Here is a 25034-nt window from a genome sequence, read left to right as displayed (position 1 = left end):
CGCCACGGCGATGACGGTGAGCAGGAGAAGTACGCCGGCAGCCACGCCGATCACCACGAGATGCTCGTTAGTCAGGAGCGGAGCCCGCGAACCGGTTTCGACGACGCCCGGTGGACGATCGTCCGACGTCGTTCCGCTCGTGTTGTCCGCGGGGGACGACGGCGTGGCGATGGCCGTGGGTGACTGAGGCGGTGTCGCCGCTAAACCGGGAGAACCGTTGCCCACCTGGACGTGCACAAGGAAGCGGCTGCTGCCGGGCTGGACTCCCGGCGCCGTCAGTTCGAAGTCGAAGTGGTCTTTGATGATACCCGAAACGTCCAACGTGGGGTCCCTCCGGTGAGCTCGGTAGAAGACGGTCTCGTTCAACACGTCCTCGTGAGTGAAATGCAGAACGGCCGTCTGCGAGGTGCCGTTGGACAGAAGCAGAAGGCCGTGGACGGGCTGCCGCGTGACACTGTACCTGCGTTCATAGATTGTCGCAGGCGAAGTTCAGTGAGGAGCCGAGTATTACGTACTGAAGCCTGAATCTACAGTTAGTGTGCAATTAGGCTGTCAGCAAAAAAATGTCACAATTCTGACTCCAAGTGTCTTTCTCTTTAGATATTTTATTTGATTTAATAGGAATTTATACTTCTTTTGTTTTGCCATGGTGATATATTACCTACATGCAATTCCAGGAAGAAGTTCTTTTTTGGCTTCACTTTGCTTTATTTTAGAGCATTACTCCCCACTTTTGGTGAGCGTCAAGTAAAAACAGCACAGCAACCCCACAGGCATGCTATGCCTACACCGAGTGTGTGTATGGCATGTGACTATCAATAAATGTGTTAGGCGGACTTTTGAAGTTCATATTTTAGTGTCTGACACACACACGTACACACGCACACACACACAAACACACACACACACACACACACACACACACACACACACACACACACACTCACACACACACACACACACACGCACACGCACGCACACACACACACACACACACACACGCACACGCACGCACATCGTTGTGTGTCAAAAACGACAACGCAGGACTTACCGGGGGTTCCCATTTGACCGCGCCGCCAGTTTAGAAGCGTCTAAGTGATCCACGGTAATCAAGACTGCACGGCCCGCCATGGCCTGCAGAGGTCGTTGCCTGACGAGTGCCTCCACGTTGACTTCCACTTTCCGAAGGACGACTGCGCTGGGCCCGCAGCGCACCGCGATGGAAAACAAATCCGTGGAGCCACTTAGGTCATGCTGCTCGTAGATGACGAGGCCTTGCTCGAGGTCACCTTGCGTGAAATCCTCCACCGAGGCTCCGTCAGGAAACACCAAGTGTCCTAGGTGCGGCGCTGAGGTGACGTTGTAAACCAGGTCGTCCCTGTCGGCGTTAGTCCAGGCCCCGAATACCGCCGGAGTTAACACTGCCCTGAGATCACCTTGTTGCAAGATGAGGTTGGTGGCATTCTCGATGCGGACCTCAACCGGTTCTACGTTCACTGTGAGAATGAAGGGCTTCGTCGGGTGAACGCCATCGCTGACGATGAAATTAAAGGTTAATGGTGATTTTGGCGATCCGTTGTGGACTATGTGTACTCTTCCTTCATCAACATCTTGCTGCGTAAAATTTTTTATCGATGTATCCGAATCTCCCAGGACAAGTGTTGCAGCCTGAGTTTCGTCTTGTCTGACGACCTTGTACATGATTTGAGAAGGAGCCCCGTCATCGTCGGTGGTCCTGAGAGTCTCCCGAGTGACAGCCGTCCTGTACCCTCTAGTTACGCGGATCACGGGAGACGTTGTCTCTAAAATGAAAGGCTTATCATTAATCGGTTCTACCGCAACTTTCAGCGTACTGTTGTGCAGTGCCATGTCCCCGTGATCTTCTTCGGTTGCTGTCAAAAACAGCCCAACTCCAAAGGAATCGTCTAAGGTCTCAGAATCGTCATGCACATAGACTACGCGATCTAAGCTGTGCGCTGATATGCAAACTGGTACGCTGGCGTTTTTACGGTCAACCTCCAGCCACCCACGCACCGGCTGCGACAGCAGACAAACACGAAGCCTAGGAGGAACGTCCGGCTTGCCCCGCCAGAGAGCCTCCAATGCTCCCACGTCCAACGCCGAAGACAGCGGTACCCTTCCTCCTTCGGACACTCGCAGTTGACCGAGAACAGAGGCCAACGAGTCATCCAAGGCAATGCGAATGGCAAATAAGATGTTCTTAACGGGAACCGCATTGGGTGTCTCCAAGTCGACAGCAAAGGAGTCATACTCCACCGGCGCGGACATCGGAGACCTGTGTTCGTACAGAACCAAGTAATTGTCGATATCCGCCTGTGTGAATCGACTGAGCTGGGCCAGGGTCCCATCGCTGGGGTTTTCACGTAAGAGTCTGCCGAGGCGTGGTGTGCGAACGACGACGAAAGATACGTCGCGGGTGTGATCTCCAGCACGGGCTAGGAGGTGGTCGCGAGTGATTGACTGCTGGCTTCCCGGAAGAACACTGAGCGTCTTGTTGTGCTCCAAGCGAATCTTAAGCGACCGTGCGTTCACCGTGAACACGTGCGGTGAACCTTGATTGAGACCGTCTGTCACTTGGAACTTGAAACCCCCAGCGGGTGAACCTGCGTGGCAAAAAAAGTCGCCCCTTAACTTCCACCACTCTTATGAAAACATTATCACTATGGGTCATGCAGGCTCTAATATGCTGTAACACTGACTTCAACTGGATATCAATCTAGTTACCGAAGCCGCAAATGTACGGAATTCACTGCTTTGGTTGATATGCAGTTACCGAGAGAGACAAGTATACTACCATGCACAAACGAGTCACTCAGAAACAGCACCAGGCAGGCCAGGTAGACAAATACGTTTGTCGAATACGATTCGCAATGACTACATTCTAGTGCAAGTGCGTACACTACAGAGGACGGTGCCCGACTCAAGAGACGGGTACCTACACCCACCGGTGTGCACAAAGACGACCAGTCCGCGGTTGAGCTGGTCTTGGGTGAACGACAACAACGGGGTCTTCGTGTCGTTCTTTAGGGCCACGTAACCGTTGCTGGGTGTGGAGATGTGGAACCGCAGCTGGGACGCCTCCGAGTCATCGTCGAGGGCCGCCAGGTGTGTGGCTGAGATGGGTGCCACGGCGCCTTCCCACAGGTCCAGGCCAGTGTTATTGCCGATGTAAGGGGCCTCATCATTGACAGGCTGTATAGACACGTGCACCGTGCCGGGCAAGCTCTCCCGACCCGCGCCTCGGGCCACCACAGTGAACCAGTCCCTCAGTGTCTCACTGCCATCGTGCTGGTACTTGAGCTCCCCAGCGTCCAGCTGCTCCGGAGAGAAGGCCGTCGATGAAAGGCGGCCATGCTGCGGGGGTTCGATGACCAGAAGTTGCGGGAGAAGTTCACGTAAGGGTCCGGCACTGATGTGCGATGCGTCCAAAATAGCTTGGCCGCCTTCTTGCACGCTCACATTGCCCGTCTCGAGTAGGATGACCTGAGGCACCACGCGAATCGAAAGATCCAGTCGATCGTGGGACGCGATGCCGTTGGACACCTCCAGCCCCACGCTGTCTTCGCTCGCATTACCGGTGTGCTGGTACCGCACGCTTCCCGCGTTCACATCAGCCTGCGTGAACGAACTGGCGGCATATTCGCCCAACAGGATCCGCCCGGAGAGCGGTGTCTGGACGACGTTGAATGTGATGTTCACTGGCTCCATTGCCTGGTGCCTGACAAGCAGGGTCGACGAGTTCAAGACTGCGATGTCACCTGCGTTCGTTAAGGAGGCTTAGTGAAACAGTAAGGCAATGCTCGAGGAAACCATTGATCAAGCACAAAGAACACAAGAACGGACACCACACGCGCTATAGGGTGTCCAGTCTTGTGCTTTTTGTATCTGTTTTATTTGCACTACAATGGCTTCACAAATTATCAAACAACTACCTCAAGAGCAAGCTTTTTTTTTTTGAGTCGCACAATAGCTTATACGGATACGAAGAACTTTATTAAAAGCATCCTGAGAAGCGCCGCCCCTTAGGGCGACACCGAGGGCTGCTCCCACTTATAGATATTTTATGCACAATTTATGCCTGTTGAAATGCATATCAAAAAACGGCTTTTTAGCTATCTGTCATGATGTTTGTGTCCTTGGGCTCTTTCTTCAGTGCCTGTCTTAAGTGATTCTTTAATAGGACGCTTGCACTTTTGTCTCTGATTTTTCGCGTTGTTTACCCTGCATTTCTGGGAGCTGCCGCTCCCTCTTTGCGGCAATGGACACCTTCCTGATGCGCAGTCGTCAGGTCGGATACTCGTCGTGCCGGAGTGGCGTCGGTGCTCCCAGATTGCACTCCGGCGATGATGGACTGTAAGGATGCGTCGCGTTGTTGTTCAGCGCGCATGTCAGTCAAAGCCATCACGCAGGTCACCGGACCATGCGCAACAGGATAGGGAGGATCCACGGGGTGACGCGAGGGGCAGTCAGCGTCCTTGTGCAGACGTCCAGACTTATAGCTGACAACAAATGAAAATTCCTGGAGCCGCAAAGCCCAGCGACCAAGCCGTCCTGTGGGGTCCCGGAGGGAAGACAGCCAGCAGAGGGCGTGGTGGTCCGTAACAACCAAAAACGTGCGGCCGTACACAAGTTTGGCCGGAACTTGGCGACAGCCCAAACTAAAGCCAAGCACTCCCGCTCGGTGATGGAGTAATCTCTTTCAGCAGGTGACAGCAGGCGGCTGGCGTAAGCTATCGCGCACTCAGTACCATTCTGCTGTTGGGCGAGAACAGCGCCGATGCCGTGGCCGCTTGCGTCAGTCTGTACTTCGGCCGGTGAAGATGGATCAAAGTGGCCAAGTATGGGAGGGGTAGCCAGAAACCCGATGAGAGCGGCGAACGCGTTAGCTTGCTCAGGGCCCCATGAGAACGGCGTGTTCTTCTTTAGAAGATCTGTCAAAGGCCGAGCAACGTCGGCGAAGTTTTTGACGAAACGGCGAAAGTAAGAAGACAGGCCGACGAAGCAGCGCACATCAGAAACAGAACATGGCACAGGGAAACTGCATACGGCGCGAACTTCTTCCGGATCTGGTTGGACACCGGAGGCGTCAACGAGGTGTCCCAACACGGTAATCTGACGGCGCCCGAATCAACACTTCGTGGAGTTCAGTTGGATGCCGGCTTTTCGGATGACAGCAAGAATGGCAGCGAGTCGGGTAAGGTGGCTGCCGAACGTGGGAGAAAAAACAATAACGTCGTCAAGGTAACATACAGGTGGTCCATTTGTAGCCTCGCAGAAGAGAGTACATCATACGTTCAAATATCGCAGGAGCATTGCATAGGCCAAAGGGCATGACTTCGAACTGATATAAGCCATCCGGCGTGATGAAGGCCATCTTCTCGCGGTCCATTTCATCAACTGAAATCTGCCAGTAGCCGGATCGAAAATCAATGGACGAGAAGTATTTAGCTCCGCGCAAGGCGTCCAAGGCGTCATCGATGCGTGGTAGTGGGTCTCGTCTTTTCGGGTGATCTTGTTTAAATGGCGATAATCGACGCAAAAACGCCAGGTACCACCTTTTTTTTTTTCACAAGGACGACAGGCGAAGCCCAAGGGCCCGCTGATGGTTTGACGACCCCTTTGCGGAGCATTTTGTCCACTTCTGATTAGATGGCTCGACGTTCAGCATGCGATACACGATAGGGACGCCGACGAACAGGATTCGTGTCTCCAGTGTTGATACGGTGGTGAACAACAGATGTTTGTCCTAAAGGCGTGTCGTCGAAATCAAAGATGTCAAGGTACGATTCAAGCAGGAGTCGTATGTCCGTGGCCTGTGCAGAGGTGAGGTCCGGTGGAATCATCTTCGCCAAGTCATCCGTTAGGGAAGCAGAGCTGTGAGCTGCAATTGGTGCTAAGAAACCGCTCTCGGCATTCAGACTTTAAATGTCAAATTCAGAAGTATTAGAAACGCTGGCCAAGAACATGCTGGCTGGAAGCACTTCGAGGCACAGGCTGAAATTCAGAAGCGGAAGAACGACGTTGTTATTAGTAATCGTCACCAGCGTATGCGGAAGAGCAACGCTTCGGTTCAAAAGCACGTCGATGATGGGGCGAAGGACATATTCACCGTCGGGAATCTGTGGCTGTGCGGTCAAAGCGACGTAAGTGACTGCCTCAGGTGACAGACGCACATATTGAAGCGAACACAAGTGCGGTGGAGCGGTGCTCGGAGCATCGGCGCCTTGATGCAGTTCCAACTGAAGCACGCCGGTTGCGCAGTCGATGAGAGCGGAATGATGGGATAAAAAGTCCAATCCAAGGATAATGTCGTGAGGGCAGTTTTCGATTACAGCAAAGAGAACAGAAGTAGGTCGGCCGGCTATGCTTATACGCGCAGTACACATTCCAAGTACAACTAGCACGCCGCCGTAGGCCACACGAAGCACTCGGACAGCTGTTGGGGTGAGGACATTCTTTAAACGTCTACGCAGGCTTGCACTCATCACAGATACGTGGGCTCCAGTGTCGACGAGTGCTTGGACAGGTAAGCCGTTTATTTTAACGTCAATTACACTTCTCTTTGTGGGCACAGAGGATTTGCTGCAGTAGTGGGCAATGCAGCACCACCTCCGAGGGCTTCATTTCTTAGTTTCCCGAAAGGGTGCAGCGAAAAGCCACAGGGGACGAAAGGCGACGTGGCTGTGGCGAACGAGAAGATGGGCGACATGTTTGCGGTGAACGAGACTGGTGTCCGCGCGGCGATAGTGAGCGACTGTACCACGTGTTCCTAGCAGAGTTGTCGGCACTGTTAGACTCGGCGGTGGGCGAAACATTGCGGGCATTTCCATTAAAACGGCTCAGGTTGGTCGGCGTGTGAGGTGTTAAGGGCCACGAGTTGCGACAGTATCTGGCGACATGACCAATGCGGCGACAGGCGAAGCGTATCGGCTGGTCGTCCGCGGTTCTCCACTCATTTGGGTTGCGATAACGCGGAGCGAAGCGTCGGGGTGGAGCGAAAATAGTAGGAGGGCGTTCGTTGGCTCTGGGGTTGGTGACAGCATGTAGGCCAAAGTTTTCAAGTTCCTGTCGAACGATGGTTTGCACGAGCGGAACTGAAAAAGAGGAAGCATCAGGGCTACGCGAACAGAAAGCTGCGGGCGCTATCGCGTCCAGTTCACGTCGAACGATTCGCACCACGTCCTCTGATGGCAACGCAGGCTGCTGTGCGGGCTGATCTTCACACGTCGACGTTGTGGCAGTATTGGGAAGTCTGGTGTATGGGAGCAGGACGCGTCGGCTTTTGGCCTGCTCGAATCGTCGGCACTCTTTGATGATAGCATCAACTGTAGAGCAGCTTTTGCACATGAGCAGATTAAAGGCGTCGTCAGCAATTCCCTTGAGCACATGCCCCACCTTCTCAGTTTCTGTCATGTTGTGATCGGCTTTACGACAAAGCGCGAGCACGTGCTCGATATACGAAACATAGGACTCTGTAGGGGATTGGGCACGAGAGGCCAGTTCCTGCTTTGCGGCAATGTTACGGCCGACTGGTTTGCCAAACAACTCTGTTAACTTCGCTTTGCATTGGTCGCAGCTGGTCAGCTCCTCTTCATGGTTTTCGAACCACACCTTTGCCGTGCCTCTTAGGTAGAACAACAAGTTAGCTAGCATAAGCGTAGGGTCCCATCTGTTGATTACACTCACACGTTTGTACATAGCCACCCACTCTTCAACGTCGGCGCCATCAGTCCGGCAGAAAGTTCCGGGATCCTTGGGTTGCACAACCACAACCGAAGGGGACAGCAACGTAGGGTGCGATGGTGACGTTGGAGGCGGCAACGACGTTGATACCGAGTGCTCACTGTCGTTCATGGTGAAGATGGCGACGTCCACTGCGGCGCTCCGTTTCCAGCCATGGTACCCCGCACCTCCCACCAATATGTTACGGGGATGTTGGGAGTATAAGACTGTATTTGCAATGCATATACAAGGAGAGTCAATTGGCTTAAAATGGCGGATTAGTAACAACACGCAGCAGCAAGCGTCTCGCGATCTTCTTCTTGCTCTCTCTCTTCTTTTACCCTTCCGTAACAATATCTTATTTCAATGGATACCAAGTCATTGCGGTATCACTGAAAATGATGACCCAGATAAGGCAACTCGGACGTCAAACAAAGAAGACCGCTGCGTCCCCATTCCTCTCTCAAAGACCGACGCTGCGAGAGAACTTCGTATTCCAGTACACACGCTCTCCTTATCAGAGTGGAATACCGCACATACAAGGCGTACCAGAATGCACAGACTAAAACCCTTCACTGCAACTCAGACCTCCGGCCGGGCTGCACCGACGCCAAGCGTCTCTTTTGTGTCAGTTGTGGCTGGGAGTCGCCTTCACGAAAGCTTACTCAGCAATAATTGGAATGGCTGATAGTCCTGCATGTGTTGTTTGCGAATGCGAGGAGAAAATTGACCCCTTATTGGGACACTGTCCTCAATTTCAAGCACAAAGGCAATCTTTGTCCAACACGTTGAGAAAACTAGATGACCGTCGTCTGAGTGAAGAGACAGTACTAGAGCACCGGTCCCCACCGATTATCGGCTCAGAAGGCATGAAAGCACTTTTGTGCTTTCTGAGAACGTCTGGTTTGCACGAGCGCCTTTGATTCATTGACTGTCTGTACACATCTCTATACCCTCCCTCTCCATTCTCTCGCTTCACCTTCTCGCTTCCCCCAGCGTAGAGTAGCCAACCAGACTCTTGACTGGCTAACATCCCTGCCTTCCTTTTATCTCCCATCTCTCTCTGTCTTAAGGTTTCACACCTTTGTACTTACTTTTCCATGTACCGCTCATCGTGAACCTGTTGTTTATCTTGTTTCTTAGCGCGCAAGCAAGCACAGTTGCGAATCAGGCACTGGCGCTTCATAATTTTCACATGTACAGAGCTCTTGTTTTGTTTCCGAGCAAGGAAAACCGACATAGAGCACCGGTCGCTATATATACTGATAATGGTGCTACGAGGGAGGAGGAGGAGGACGAGAAGGAACGAAGGGTGGGGAGGCCTACCAGACGCACGTCCGGTTTGCTACCGTGCATGCGGGACGGTGGTTTAAGGGATGAAAAAAAGGAGAGGGAGAGAAGGTAGTCTCAGTGCGAACACGAGCGGTTGACCATCCCTTCACACCTACAACTGGCCATTGAGGCAACTCGATTTCATGAACCATAGCAATGCCCACGCCGAATTGTAAGCCTTCAACGCGTGGGGCCATGGTTGAAGGCTCTTTCTCTCTGAAAATGGTCTACTGTCTAATCGCTTTAACACATTGCGAAGAACGAACGTCACAGTAGATGTCATAAAGATCATTAAAACATAACACGTGTTCGATCGCCGCTTCACAGTTGCATGAATCACAAATCGGTGTGTCAGACATTCCCATAAGGAACGAGTAGGCTTTCGTAACAGCCAACGCTAACCAGAGCCGGCACAGTAAAGGTGCATCAGGCCGAGAGACCTGCTAAGAAATCTGCAGCTTCAGTGTAGGATCAAGCCGGTGGAGGCGACAGTTCGAGACAAGCGAGGTGTTCCACAAAGTTTGAGTCTTGGTTTGAGCAAGTAAACGACGATTGCTCTCACCGTCTGCCCTTGGTAAGGGTATGGGAACTGTCAGGGTTTCATGTGAAAATGTCCATATATCAAACCACGAAGCACATTACCTAACTTTTGCTGAAGTGACAATGATCATTGCAGCAACCGAAAGAAGTGACCGGGGACGGTTACAGAGGCGCTGCTCTGACTCAAGTTCCTTTCAGAAACTGAAACCTAGATATCTAATTTGCCCAGGAAAGGCGTTATTGCAGATATATACTGCTTGCAGAGCAAGTTCCATATAAAGAAAGTGAACGTGCACAAGACAAGAATAATCAACATAGAAGGGGCACTTCTCACTAAACTTGGGCAAGATCCCTTTAACAGGTTTTCTAGAATTAAGCTTGAAACTGTAATAAAAAAACGCGAGGACAAAGCTACAACTTTTTCAACGGCGTGTGATTTCTCTGCGTGAATCTACGCAAAGTTTATCGAGGAGTGCCCGACGGGCTAGTTATTTACTTACTATACGAAAAACAGCAATGCGAGACGCGACAAAAGCACGCCGTGCTTGCGGGTTCCTTCTCGTTTCGTCCCGTTTGATAGCACAGTATCTTTTGCCCGTGATTCATCACATGCTTGACTGTCAGAGGCATTCCAGGAATGCGACAAACCCTGTAACTTTTTGCGGTAATTGTGGCATCGATACGTTGTAGATGCCAAGCATAGAAATCATCCCCCCCTCCCTTTACTTTTGCCAGCTATGTAACAGTGCACAAAACGGTGACAAAAGGCGGTGCAAGACACAAAACAAGCGCTGTGTCTTTCGCCATCCTTCGTACTTTGCGAGCTGTTACTAGTTTACAGAAATGTACCAACTCGTCCAGCTCTCGCGTCATTTTTAGAAACCTTCGCCGCCCTTTCCAGGAATATCCCGCTAACTTCGCAAACGTCCCGGACAACGAACCCTGTCATTGTCCAAAGAATGCGCAGCACCTCAAGTCTACTCGGCCAAGATCAACAAGACACTGCGCCTTTCCAAGAGCCGCAGTTCTGCCGCTGTCGCCCCCCCCCGTTTCGCATGTTTCATTTTGCGCTAGCTACAGCTGTCCGATTATGCCCTACGAGGTGATACGGGTTGCGTATCGCATTTTAATCTAAACGTCTATCGGGAGTAATGCCGCTGCTCACCATGGTCGACGAACAACGTTGCATTGCGCAACACCTCCAGGGGCTCCCAGAAGCTGTCCGGGTACACCGTGAGCCGAAAGTTGGCCGGCGCCGACGTGGTGTCTCCGAGGAAGGCCACGAACCCGAACGAGTCCTGGTAAGCGGCAGCAGGCGCCGAGTCCTGACCGCCGTCCACGCTCTCGTACTCTACCTGCGTGCGCGTACCTATTCTGGAAGTGCTTGTCTCGTTAAGCGCTGTCCGTTTCTCGAATGACTAAGGTCGCGAAAGTAAAGGATGAAGAAGCAGCAGAAGCGCGGATGGCGGTGGCTTAGCGAAGAACAGACGGGGAGTTCAACTGCGAAAGCAAAAATGCATCTCTGACGGCGTTCGTTCACCGTTGCAAAGTGCGCCGGCGCTCGACGGCAGGGCGTCGGCGTTCTCGAAATGCTAGAGTGAATATTATAGCTCCTTTAATTTAAGGCAACTGGATCAAGTTCGTCGTGAACCGTAATGCTTGTCAAGGAGGACTGCCTTGCCGTCGATCTTGGTTGAAAAGTAAAACAAGACTTGTTCGGGGGCTCTTTCTAAGCAGTGAAAGCTGAAAAATTCAGCACAGATTTTAATTTCGATTTCCTAGCGTTAACTACAGTTTGAGGCAAAGCACACCATAATAATATAGAGACTTCGCGCTTTTTGCAAAGTATTTATGAATCATTTAAGGAAATCTGCAGAGCTTGTCCGTGGTATATAAATATCTAAGGCGTGGCTGTCAACGTCGTGCAGGATAGCATAGAAGTGCTCCGAATTGAACTGCGGCGTAGTGAGGCACACCTGCTTGGAATAAGATTTCTGATAGAATACTAATATTTGAGAGATCAATATGCAGGATAACTGCCAATGACGTTAGCAGTTGCACCACTTGGCTCTGGCAACGACTCCTCTTCCTACGACAAGAAGACTGAAACGAGAGGCGGGCCTACAACTGCAACGTAGGTATGCCACCAGGCTCCGAACAAACTGCTCACTAAGGCACTTATAGCGTTGCTGCGGGATACCGTCCTGAATGAAACTCGGCAAATACGAGTAACTTTCGTGTCAGTGCATTCCGCGCGTATGTATGTGCCTTTTTTTTTTGCTTTGTTTCTTTTTCTTCTTGCATTCTTTCATCCCCTCACTATTTCACCTGAAGCGGCATGCCAAGACTGTCACATGCCATTAATATTTTTTTCTCTCTCTAATCGTAATGAATTGATAACACCCCCGCACCCCACCCCAACCCTCCGCTGGCCTCACTGCGTGGATTTCCATGCTTTTACACATAGTTCATGAGAAGGACTGGCTCATAACCCAAGAGTAAGTACCAGGCCAATTGCACTCAACGCAGTTTTGACCAACACTGCATTCCACATCTTGGAATGCTTGGCTCCCTCACGAAATGTATGTCTCCTCGTCTTCAGGCACGTCGCACGTACGTAACGTGCTGGGCGACACCTGGTAGGACTCGTCAGTCAATGACAATCTAAAAACAATATCTCCTAACAAGCGGCTGAAATTAACTTTCATTTATCCAGTCACTCCTTTTCTGTCTCTCTCTTGCTGTCGTAAATTTCCGGCTGGCGACGCTCGTGTGATCGCTCCAGCTCTCCAGCTGTGAGAAGCTGCAGTTAGTATAGGAGCAAGTGCCGTGATGCGTTTCTTAGCAGTTGCTTATTACGACTGCCACTGGGGCAGAAGACGGTGGTGGAAGGCGTTCATCGCCAAGATCCGCTGCGTGAGATGAAAAATAGAAAAAAGAAAAGAAAGAAAGGCAGTGCCGCGTTGTGTATTATCTGTTTTCCATGCGTTCGGTTGACAGATGTCTTACCCATGTCCTCGTCATCAAATGCATGGTGACGAGCAACTTTATAGCGGCTGATGATGAGCAATTCTTCATAATACCACCGCATTTGATGTTAGCTACTACGAGTTGCTTAGATGTGAAATTTTTTTACGGCTCCTTGGCAATGTGCAGCGCTTACCTTGCCGCTGTGTTAGCCTTATGTGTAGCTTCTATGCAAGAGAAAGAACAGCTTCCGCTTATTACCATGGCACAAATTTTCTGATTTAGTAACCCTTCAATACTTTACTGCGGCATCCGCATAGAAGTGGTTTATCCAACAGTTCTTGCTCGTCTGCTTGTCTGAGTGCGTCAATTCTTCACGAAGTGTGAATCGTTCGAAGAAATGCCGCAATGGCAAGGTATTTCTTAGGCGGCATGTGCTTGTCAGCTCGGTAAAAGAGACGAAGTCTGCAGAATAAGCCACTTGGCACTCGCCGACTATACCGCGACTGTATGGAGGGCAACATACGGCCTGAGCATCGAGGTCAGTCTGGCCGAACTGCCGGGCCTCGGCGCCTCCAACCATAAGCAGACCGCGACGAGGGTGCGAGGTGACCTTGTAGGTGATGGCTCCCGCTCCTGCGCGCAGGTTCGTCTCTGCAGACAGGTTGGCCGAACTCAGGGGCGCTGCGTCGCCACGCCGCACTACTAGTCCCGTGTTGACTGCCACCTGCATGGACGTGAAGGTTCAGAAACGCAGGCTCAATAAATGAACAAACATACATCAAACGAATCTCAATGAATCTTGTCACCCATGTGAGACGGGTGCGAGTGATGCAAGAAAGATGGCAGTCGATGAGCGCGGATGCTGGACTTGCGTTTCGTCTTTTTCTCGGTACATATATATAACCACAATAAAGCTAGATGAAAAGGCACATGATTGTGCCGTAACTCTAGCGAAGCTTGCACGATCCCTCGTCAGAGTGCGGTTTCAGTGCAAGGAAATATTTCACTTGTTGGAAAATCTTAACACACAGAATAGGAGAGCCAGGACAACACTAATACCTCATCTTTCTTTATTGCATCGCCGTGCGAAAGGGCGCATTTTGTGTTCTGTTCCGCCAACAGATTGACCATGACCTATACTTATCATGACCTATAATTGCTATGACCTCAACTGGCCACGCTCAATTGAAGACTGCGACTTTTGGCTTCTGCTGTTCGTCTCTACTTCACTCAATAGCGCGTAGCGGTGAGGACAAGGTCGATTCAAATAGGTCGCGAAGCTTCGGGCGAAAAGCGGTTCAGTACAGATTGTCACCGGGGGGGTTATGGGAGCAGCGATTGAAGCGCGACTGTGTTTGGAGGGAACAAACATTCAGAAAGAAAAACGCGTTTTTTAATTCAAACGAGACACAGTTAGATTCATTCGACGAAAATAAAATTCCTAGTCAATTTTATATATTCGTGACGAGTTAAGAAAATACAAGTTTAATTTTATTATTATTAATAAATGCATTTCTTTTCAGCGCCCATCGCTACAGGGGGCGTTGACGCCACTATCACTCGCAATGCAATGCACGTCTTGAAATGGGCAGAAAGGCGCACTCGTATCACGTGTTGAAATACGCCCCCCTCACAGTTTGTGCTTTCTTGCTTGTCGAAGTTTGTCTGAATTTGGTGACGCGGGTAGCTTCATTGCTTTTTAATCTGTTCAGTCAAAAGTAGTGAGTTACGACCGCCAGATAATTGTGTAGTTGTTTTCGTGCGACTGCGCTGGCCGACGGGCTTGGCATCCAACAATAGGATCAGCACTCTACACCTAAAGCTTTCGTCGGCCTCCAAAGAAAGTATGTTCTGTGCAGGGATGCGATTTCGACAACCGTACGGCTGGCCTTTTCCTGCATCGCTTTCCACGCTGAAAGCTCGAAACGCCCATCAAATCGAATGGCGGGGCATTTGAATATATAGCTCCAAAGGAAGAACAACAAAACAAATTTCGCGCCTTCGAAAACAAAATGACGTCACTTCTGCTTTTAACGGACATGGCATCACATTATTTTTTCTTCCATCGGAAGTGTTCCCACCACATACAGATGGCGCTAAGCCCCATCGACCGCCGATGGACCGCCATGTTTTGAACGTATGGGCTCCTATGGAAACTTCGCTACCAGGTATATTTACCTTGGTGAGGACGCCACCGCGCACCTACGGATACCAGCCGCCTTTCTTGTCATCATGTCCCTTGCCACAACAAGGAAGGGTGGGGGGGGGGGGGGGAGTATTATACTTGCACGTTCACACTCTCCTTCCTGCTACATGTTTTGATATGCTCAGAATAAACCACGAGTTGAAAAGTCTCACATGTGTTTTGTGATCCCTTCTCTGATAGTCCATGTCTTTTTCCGCAGGCACAATGTTCAGTGTCAACGAAAACGAAATTAGTTGTAAAGAAACGGGGTCGTTGAAGGTGGAGAAGACCTGGCGTGGATTTCACAAAGCTTTTTTCTTGCAGAAGTGTTTGTCATTCGACGACCATCTTCACTATTATGTCCGCCGTCACGTTTGGATGGCGTCTACCGTTACGAATCACTCAATGGTACGAAATTTGAGAACGGATTCCGGCCCTTTGTGACTGTATTGCGACTTTGAAATCGTAAATTAACACTGGGGAGCAAGGAAAACGTCAGGTTGGAGCCAGCGTTTCTACAAGACTTGCCTTCGCCTGGATAACAGTACAAGGAATCCACAGACCGGAGCCAACGTTTCAGCTAGAGCGCTTAGTCAGGACAATAGCTGTTATGCTGGCGAAGACAAGATGCCTTGTGTGAAAAGCCGCAGTCTCGCTATTATGGCGCTTCCTTGCCCGCCGACTGCTAATAATTCCAAGTTTCCATATTCCTGTCACCCTTCTTGGCGTATTTAGAAAGGTAGATCATTCACAACAAAGTCAAAATTAATATCATGGGGTTCAATGTCCGAAAGCAACCCACGGGCTGTACAAGGGACGTCGTAGTGGGTGGCTCCGGATTAATTTCGACTACATGGTGTCCTTTGACGTGAGCCTAAATCTAGGCCCACGAGCATATGTTTTGCATTCCTCCCCTAGTGGAACGCAGCAGCTGCAGCCAAAATATCGAACCCACGACCTCGTGTTCAGCAGCAGAATGCAATAAACCACCGCCACTGAGTCCACGTGGCGAGTCCCGACATTAACAACACTTCCAAAATTGACGTTATGGAGAATTACTATGGCTTACCCTAACGAACGGCTTGGAGGCACGTATCTCGAGCACCCCGGATGCGTAGTACTGTCCGTCTGTCACCCAAAGTACGGCGCGGGCTGATGGTGCGCCACTGTGCCTGCACCAATAGAAAAAGATTTCAGTTCCATGCGGGAGCATTACTTGCTGCTCTATCCAGCAGTTGTGACTTGTTGATGGTCGGTACGACATGTTTTGGGGGGAAACATAACTTCTGCAGCACGAAAATGCAAGACGTAATATGGAGAGCATACTTTATGTTGACTTACAGGCATTTGGATTTTATTTTTGTGAGCACTATGCTATGTGCAGGAACTGTGGGAAAAAGAATCAAACAAAGCCGAAATAGCACGCACGCCCATAGAACGCACACCCGTAGAAATCACAAACAGCGCGCAACAACCTGCCACGCGGAGGTGTGATTATCTATATGACAGGTTGATGCACGCGATGTCGTAAGTTTGTTGTGGTTTTGCGCTTTTCATGGGTTATAGGAATAAACAACGATAGAAAAATAGGTTGACCCCGAGGATTAGTTTTAATCAGTCCTTGCTGAGGGGGAGACGCATTTACTTTGGGCACGAAAACCAGAAATTGATGCTCTTCGCTAGAAGAACGCACTAGCGTGCTGAATGCCAACATTCTTCATACTTGTAGGTTTTTAATCCAAGCATGGCTCTATGCGTAAACAAGCATCATTCTCTATGCAATCGCCTCCCTTCCATTACTTTCGGTTGCACTCGTACGATCTCTAACTTCTAATTTCGCGGTTACGCCGCTGGGTCACATCGAGCACGTCAAAATCATGTTAGGTGAAGATTAGGGTCTCGTAACTAAGGTTTACGCCCAGCGTTTTATCACTCTTAATCTTCAATCATCTCAACTGGATCGTGGAAGCAACTACGTTTTCGAATTCCCTTCTGCTGCCTGGTGCTTTCTTCTCAGCTTCCTGAGTGTTAAATTTGTCTCAGTATATGTTTTCGCGTGGTTCAACACATACAAGATGAAAAAAAAAATATAGCCAAAGAAGCAAACAAAGCAGAGCACCTCAAAACCACACAATACAGGCACGTACCCAAGGGGGGGGGGGGGGGCACGCCCCCCCCCCCTAAATTAGGACGCATATCCCCCCCCCCACTCCTCGCCCACGCCACCATTTCTCACACACATTCCTAAAGCGCTGCCAAATCAATGTTGAGACTTGACAGCTATTCGGCGGTCATCATTTTGCTGCCTTCTTCACTCCTTTTGGATGGCGGTAGTTATCGGCGTCATCTGGGATGTGATGGCCAGTTTCCTCATCAATTCGGTGCCCGCGCGATTAACTCGAGATGCATTCACTCGTTACCGTCTATTCAACGGTCACGCCCATCGTTGTTGCTTCGTAAGTTCAACCTTCTTCGTTTAGACTGATCCAGTAACCAGGAAAGGGATTCAGTTCATGGTCAGCTGGTCTGTATGCACGTGGAACAAGTTGGGGCCTGAGAAAATGCCAACTGCGTTTAACTTTTCTTTTTGTTTCATTATTTACTCGAGTGACGGCCCACCGCGACGCTGACAGATCCTCGGAACCATATACTCGTGATATGGGTGAGGTAAGGTGGAAAACAATATAATGCGAGATAGCATTCATCATCAATTCCTGGAATAACCTTGAAACTCATAGGCAATATGACTGTCACCTGTTAACTCTTTTGGTTTTTGCCTAATTGTACAGCTCTTTTCGTGCAAAATTGCCGACTGGAAACGAGTCGCAAGGATTTGAGAAATTAAGCGATCTACTAAGGGACAGAGCCAAGGTAACAGCCAAACAGGAAGGAAAAGCGATAATTAACAAATGTAACCGTTGTTTATGAAAATATTCATGGATCAACATCTTTTTATTTAAAAAGGAAGTAGAGAGAACGCCGCCGGAAGTGGAGGACGATTCCGTGTGTTCTGAATGACGCTTCCACAGTTATCATTCTAGCCGCTTAACGTTGCCACTTCTCTGCTGTGCTTATGTAGATGTTTTTCTAACCTTCCGCGGTGGGCGCAGTACGTGTAGAGTCGCAGCTTCCTACGCCATACGCGGTTGTATGCGACTGGCGGCCACGCATCGTTACGTAACTTTCCAAATAACAATGAGAGTCGGTTGTGACACTTAACTTGTTAGAGCAGTAAACGAGGGATCCAAAAGAACTGTGATTGTTCTGCAAATATATATTTCTGTATATTTATTCCAGAGATAATTAAAAAAACGCTACTGCAGTCGGATACAATTTAAGAGGAAGCTTTAGCTCGGGCCCAACTCCAAGGTGGCCTATTCAAATACACGTAAAACGCAAAAACTTCTTTCTGAGATAACCCCTGGACCGATTTTAATGAAATTTGTTACATTTGAGAGAGACAGTTAAATTCTAGTGACTGTTTGAAGCGAAATTTCGATTTATTGCCTGAATTTTGTTAAAAAGATATTCAAATACTCGACAGTTTGAAAAATGTAGAAGCACGAAGTTTACAAATCCATAGCTCTGCATCAAGAACAGATGTCGGGGTTCTGTAAACGGCATCCATTAGACCATTCAAAGCGGACAAATTCGACATATCATTTTACATCTTATGTGAATTTGTTGGGTCGTTTACAAAGGTTCTGCAAAAGGTGTATTTCCATATTACTAAATTTTTATGATATTCATATGTTACATATCTCTTTTGTCCTCTTTAAACGTACTATTAGATGCAAGAATTGTGATATCATTTTTCGTTGTCGAAAGACAGAGTTGTAAACTTGATAGTCTCGTTTTCTAAAAATTTTCGATTTTTGATCATTTTTAATAAAAAATTTACACTATAAAGCAAAAATTCGAAACCAACAGTCACTAGAGGTTAAGTTTTCTTTTTTAATGCAACAAACGTCGTCAAATTTGGTGCAGTGCTGAGAAAAACGAATTCTCCTTTTACATGTATTTAGATAGGAGCACCCGAGCTAAAGCTTCCTCTTAAGAGGAAGCTTTAGCTTCATATGTTACCCATATGTTACAAAATTCATATGTCAAATTCATATTCAAATTCATATTCATATGTTAGAAAATTCATGAATGTCAAAAAATTTAGTAATATGGAAATATAGCTTTTTCAGAACCCTTGTAAACAACCTAACAAATTCACGTAAGATATAAAATGACGTATCGAATTTGTCCGCTTTCGATGATCTAATGAATCCCGTTTACAGAACCGAGATATCTGTTTTTTATGCAGAGCTATGAATCTGTAAACTTCGTGCTTCTATTTTTTTTCAAACTTTCGTACTTTTGAAAATCTTTTTAACAAAATTCAGGACCTAAATAAAAATTCCGCGACCAACAGTCCCTAAAATTTAACTTGCTCGCTCAAATGCAACAAATTTCATTAAAATCGGTGCAGGGGTTATCTCAGAAAAACGTTTTTGCGTTTTACACGTATTTGAATACGCCGCGTCGGAGTTGGGCCCGAGCTAAAGCTTCCTCTTAAGTCAGCAATGAAGCCCCGCCCACGCCCTGATAGCCGCCAGCCACTGCTCCTCCGCGAGGCTGCAAATAATTCGTACTTCAAACCTCTTCTGTTACCCAAATAAGGCGGTAACTGCAAAAATAAAATTATTAGCGCGTAATTTTATACCTTTCCCTTATTATAGTGGAATGGCGAATGCCTAATTCATTATTCAACTGAAATAAAATGCTTGCTTCGCTACAACTATTTGTTGTGAAGTTTCACTTCAGTTGGTAGTGAAGTTTCATGAGTAAAACGGGTTCAGCAGTGAAATGAACTGCACAGCAGACTTTTGAAGATTGAAATGCTCAGACTCGATACAAATTTTGTCCATGTCTGTTGCACACCTCATTGTTTCCGCCGATGCAAAACTTTTGAATTACAGCAGACGCTCCGGAGGTATCAAGTACGACGCCATTTTGAAAAGGCCGCATGACGACGATTTTGTTTGCTTCTGACATTGGCTGGCAAAGTAACCCAACTCCGCGCGGTCCGTGTGCCTTTGTTGCCAACTACTGTTATTGAAGTTATAGTCTACTAAAGTAATCTTTATTTTCCACTTTTGCTTGTTTACTTGTTCTTGGCAGTGTTCTTCCTGCGCGAGTCCATTTGGCGTGGTTCTTTGTTTGCCAACTAAAGGAGAGGTGTATCGCACAAGCGTACCTGTAAAATACACCTTATTTCATTTCTCTTTTGTGTGTTTACGCGTTTTTATGGCGAATAGTGGGCGTTATTCACATTTGTACAAGTAAAGGTACCCCCCCCCCCCTCATTTACATAGAAAAGTTACTTTGAGTTGCCCCCCCCCCGAAAAGAAATCCTGGGCACGTGCCTGACACAATATATCCTGGTTTCATCCACTATGCGTTCACTAACCCGCGTCACAACCTCATACCAGGGCGTTGCTTGCTTTCTGCTCCACATAACCACCTTGTCGTCCCGGACATCAGTAAAAACATGGACCTGGCTAAGATCCACCGACGCCCACACGCAGCATGGGCTTCTCGGCGTCAGCTCACCGGAAAATTATCTTTCCGCTGTCAAGGTCGGCCTGCGTGAAGCGGTACACCTGGCTCGCCATGTTATCGGCGTGAAACAGGGCTCCGTTTGGGATGTCCCGGCGCGTGTACTGAATCTGCGACGGAGGCGAGTCGGCGTCCTCGTAGCGCAGGTCCTGCGAGGTGAGTGGCCGCTCTGAGTCGGCCACCACCTGGAACACCCGGTCGACCACGCGCACCGGCGGGTTGTCATTGCGCATCGTCACCGAGATCCTGCGTATGCATGCACACACACAACCTATTATGGGAGCAGTAGCAAATGCCGTGCGTCGCGCAAGCTGGGAGCAAGGTCCGGACAAATAGGAAGCCATGCTGGTTAAGTAACGGTGACCGAAACAGACTGACGGGATGGCTGGTACGGCGTATTCTTGGTTGGCAGTGAATAAGATTTCAAAGGAAAGAAGCAGAGGTAGAACAGGAAAGAACACTGATCCGTTCTCCGAATTTCTCTTTTTTATTTTTTAAGAGGAAGCTTAAGGTCTGCAGCTTTTACCTGAATTGCTAAAGAAAAAACAAAGATATCGTTTTTCTGACAAACCATTGCACCGACTTCGATGATGTTAAGCGCATGAAAGAATGTTCAGGGACACTAGAAGCTAATGTTTTAAATTTAGGCCATCAGCTTTTAAGCAAGATTCGTAAGAACTGCAAAATTTGAAAAAACTCCACTTTCAAGTTTACAACTCTGTAACTTAACAATGAAAAACGATATCATTCTTTTAGACTGCACCCAATAATACACCTTAAGCGGACAAAATTTATATATTATACACCACTTGGAAATATACCACTAATTTGTGAGTAGGACTCTTGCAAAACCCTCCTAAACATTGTAACAATTTCATGTAAGCTGTAAAGATAATTGTCAAATTTGTCCATTTTAGTTGCTCTAGCAGATGCAGTTTACATAACTGAGATACATGTTTTTGCTGCCGAATTACGATTTCCTAAATTTCGTGCTTCAATTTTTCTGAAACTTACCAATTCTCGGAAATTTTCGTAGAACTTCCGGGCCCCAAATCGAAATTCTTGACCCCACAGTCACTAGAACTTATCTTTTTCTCTGATTGCAACAAATGTCGTTCAAATTGCTCCAGCGGGTTTATTATGTAAGCATTTCCGTGTTTTAAATGTAGTTGAACACGAGGCATCGGTGTTGGCCCCGAGCTAAAGCTTCCTTTCAAGTAATTATATGCTACAAAACTAAATAATAAAAGGGATCTTAACTTGCCACCAATCAAGTTTGCTCTTTGCGTTCTATGCCCACTTGCCATACCTGGTGCAGATGCTGCAGAGCCCGCAATATTCAGCTAGCAGTCCGTATTAGAGAGTTTTAGTATGTCTTGTAAGTAGTTCTGGGACGCCAGAGACGCAGACAAGAACAGCAGTGGCGAAAGCTTGCGAATACGTGTTTGACCACAATGCTTTAGAAATGTTTTTTCTTTGTCACACAACTTCATAATCTAGCCGAAGAAAAGTACCACCATGGAGACTACTACTCGTGTCCGGAAGGTTCACTACTTCACAGTTATAATTTGTTTGGTGTTGCATAGAAACTAGTAATTTTGATGGCTTTGGTGTAGTTACTTCCAGAGCCTCTCTCGAGAGCGTCCAACGCGACTGCTACGGAAGTAAGGCTTTCTGGAGGGCTATATTCGGAATAACTAGCATATGTACAGGCGAGTTCGCTTAAGTGGCACGAATGGATTCAAATACTCAACTCAGAGAGATTTCATTTAAGGGGACTAAATGAAGTCTCATGGAGATAATTCCAGAAAATGTGGAAGTGACAATATTTTTTTTTGGCCTGAAATTGTTACTAGGAACGATGTCTGTGCAGGGCTGTTTTCATGAGGCTGCGTCAAGGCTGTCCTCTCAAAGCATGTTCCTTTTTTCATTACAGCTTCGCAAAGAAGCTTCAGCAGTCATAGATAACATTCATAATAAACTTTCGTTTGCTGTGAAAGAAAATAACTAATGGTGAACTACACATTAAGAACTATTAGGACGTTGACATTCTCCGTCAGAAGATATACGAGGGGGTGCTGAAAAGTTCCTGGCTTTGCCAACTTGCATGTAGAATTAAAACATAAACTTGGCAGCACATAAAAGTTTGATATCTTGTTAAGCAATGGTGAAAATATGAGATCTGTCTGATTTTCATAACTATTTTGATTTCATATAGAACCTTAGATGGCAGAGGTAGAAGCTAATTTCACGTCTTTGGACTTACGGGGCATCATGAACTTCCTGTTTCTTCTGGGAAAGTCTGCACAGGACATTCACACTGAGAGGTCGGAAACATTACGGGATAAGTGTCCTTCTTAAAGCACAGTAAAGACTTTAGTTTCTCATTTCAAGATCAGGCATTTTACCATTGAAGATCAAACCCGCAATGGGCGCCCCACAACCTCAACAGATCCGGCAACAAGCGATGCTGGCCATAAGCTGATCCTTGACGATAGGGGAATATCCGTCAAAAAGATAGCCCACTTACTCGACATCTCCCGGGCGCGTGTTGTTTTCATTACTACCAATGCACTACACATGTGCAAGCTTTCAGCGAAGTGGGGGCCAAAATGTTTGAATAGTGAACAAAGAGGCACGAGTTGAGGCATCCAGAGATGTTTTGGCCCATTTTAAGGATACAAAGGATTTTTTTGGATAGGTTAGTGACCGAGGATGAAACCTCGCTCCACATTTTAGACTCAGAAGCCAAGGAACAGTTAGAGGAATTAGTTAAAGCAAAGAAACGAAAAAAAAAATGTAGGGAAGGTGGTGAACGTCCATGAGAAGTACAGTCTCTCCAATAGGCCACTCGAACGGAAAATTTTCAAGTGTGCTTTCACTGTCTTGTGGTGTGACGACTGTATAGGTCGGCGTTCCAGGACTTTCTACTCTGAAAACGGCCGGTCGTCAAGACGCGCCAGCGTGGTGGCGAGTGATTGCATGTGTGCGCTGTATCGGGGACAATGACAAAGAACGCGCTCGGTAGATTCCTTGTCGCCGCCGTGGTCACACGCAGCACTATACTCCCATCCGATGCGGAAAGCAGTCAACCTCATAATTGCGACGCCAATTGAGCCAGAATCGGTAAATTACTATTGTCTCGGGTCGGGATAGTCCAGGTGCAGGATGAAGTTGCAGACAGGGGTCCAGTAGACGCAGACGTGTACGCTGGAAACTAGGGTGTGTGCTGGAAGCTATGTGTGTTCCACAACGATAGTACGGCATCATATGCAAGCACTCGAAGTTGCGATGCTGCATCTATTCTTGACAGCGGGATTGTCTCCTGCACGCCGTCTTCATGAGCAGATCGAGCAGATTCATCGTCCTGTTCATTACTTATTATGCCACATTGGCTAAGGAGCGACTCAAATGTGACACCGTGTCCTTGCTCGAAGAGGCGATGAAGGAGCTCTCGGATTTATAGCACTAGTTGCTCGTAGGGTCCATGCCGTAAGCCTGAAAGCAAACAATGTAGAGCTGCCTTATAGTCGCTGAAAATGTTCCACTTTTGAGGTGGTTCCTTTCAAATTATGCGTAATGCACTACGAAGAGACGTAAGCTCTGCAGCTATCGATGTAGTCTGATTCGATGTCTTAAACTTCAAGGTGCTGAATTTCGCAAGAAAAATTACTGATCCTGCAGGACCGTCCATGGTGGTTGAACCATCAGTGTATATGAGGGTATGATCGTTGTATTGTTCGTACACCAAGAGCAACGAAAATTGCGTGAGAGCTGGTGATGAGAGTTGTTCCTTCGTTCGAATCCCTGGTACTGTCAGTCGAAATTGTGGTTGAGCCAAGCACCAAGGGGGAAGCAACACTCTCGCTGCAGCTGTGTAATCTGATGGCAGGCATACATGATAAGGCAGTATCGTCTGACAAAAATAGGCACGTGGTCGGTCTTCTGGCAGTGAGGACAGATAGTGGAGAGGGGCGCGTGCAAGGTGCCTGACGTGTGCTCTGAGTGCTTCCATAACAATATGAATCTTGGTTGGGTAGTCATGGGCAATCGCAATGATTTCAGATGTTAATGTACATCGTGGCAGCCCTAGGCAAACCCTAAGCGCCTCGGCCTGAGCGCTTTCGAGTGTACGATGTTAGTTCTGCAAGTATTGGTCAGCACTACCAAGCTGTACCTCAGATACCCGAGAAACAGCGTCCGGTACAGTTGCATCATCACGTGTACCGAAGTACTTCAGGCTTTTCTTCCAATAAACTTGAAAAGATGAGAGATGGCTGTTAAGCATTAGCTTTAGGTAGGCCACATGGAGACTCCGACAGTCGACGATTACCCCTAGAATGTTCTGCGTTCCTACATAAGAGATAATTTGTCCATTGATGCATATAGCGCTGCAAGTCATTGGCTTCCGGCTAAAGGCCACCATGTATATTTATCAGGAGAAATCCTGAGGCCTTGTTTTCTAAGGTACGTCGATATCAACGTTGCAGATTTTCGCAGCCTTGCACGCACTTCAGGACGTGTTACACCAGATGCCCAGACGCAGATTTCATCGGCATAGATTGACAATTTCACTGTATTTGGTAGGCATTCTGTGAGACCAATACGCACAACGTTGAAAAGTGTTAAGCTCAATACACCACCGTGTCGCACTCCA

At 48.1% G+C, this 25034-nt stretch overlaps 1 protein-coding gene across 1 annotated transcript in view; it reads right to left on the bottom strand.

Moving 5' to 3' along the window:
* LOC126541624 (chondroitin sulfate proteoglycan 4-like) overlaps nt 1-25034 on the bottom strand; it is a 192696-nt gene that overhangs the window by 9901 nt on the left and 157761 nt on the right. Inside the window, 7 exon segments of the mRNA XM_050188468.2 lie at nt 1-460; nt 1052-2624; nt 2967-3779; nt 10781-10970; nt 13109-13309; nt 15840-15942; nt 20372-20623. Of these exon segments, the coding sequence (XP_050044425.1) occupies nt 1-460; nt 1052-2624; nt 2967-3779; nt 10781-10970; nt 13109-13309; nt 15840-15942; nt 20372-20623 (3592 nt within the window).

Source organism: Dermacentor andersoni, chromosome 2 (assembly GCF_023375885.2).
Source record: "Dermacentor andersoni chromosome 2, qqDerAnde1_hic_scaffold, whole genome shotgun sequence".
NCBI classification, from domain to species: Eukaryota; Metazoa; Arthropoda; class Arachnida; order Ixodida; family Ixodidae; genus Dermacentor; species Dermacentor andersoni.
This window is presented reverse-complemented; position numbering and strand designations above follow the sequence as displayed.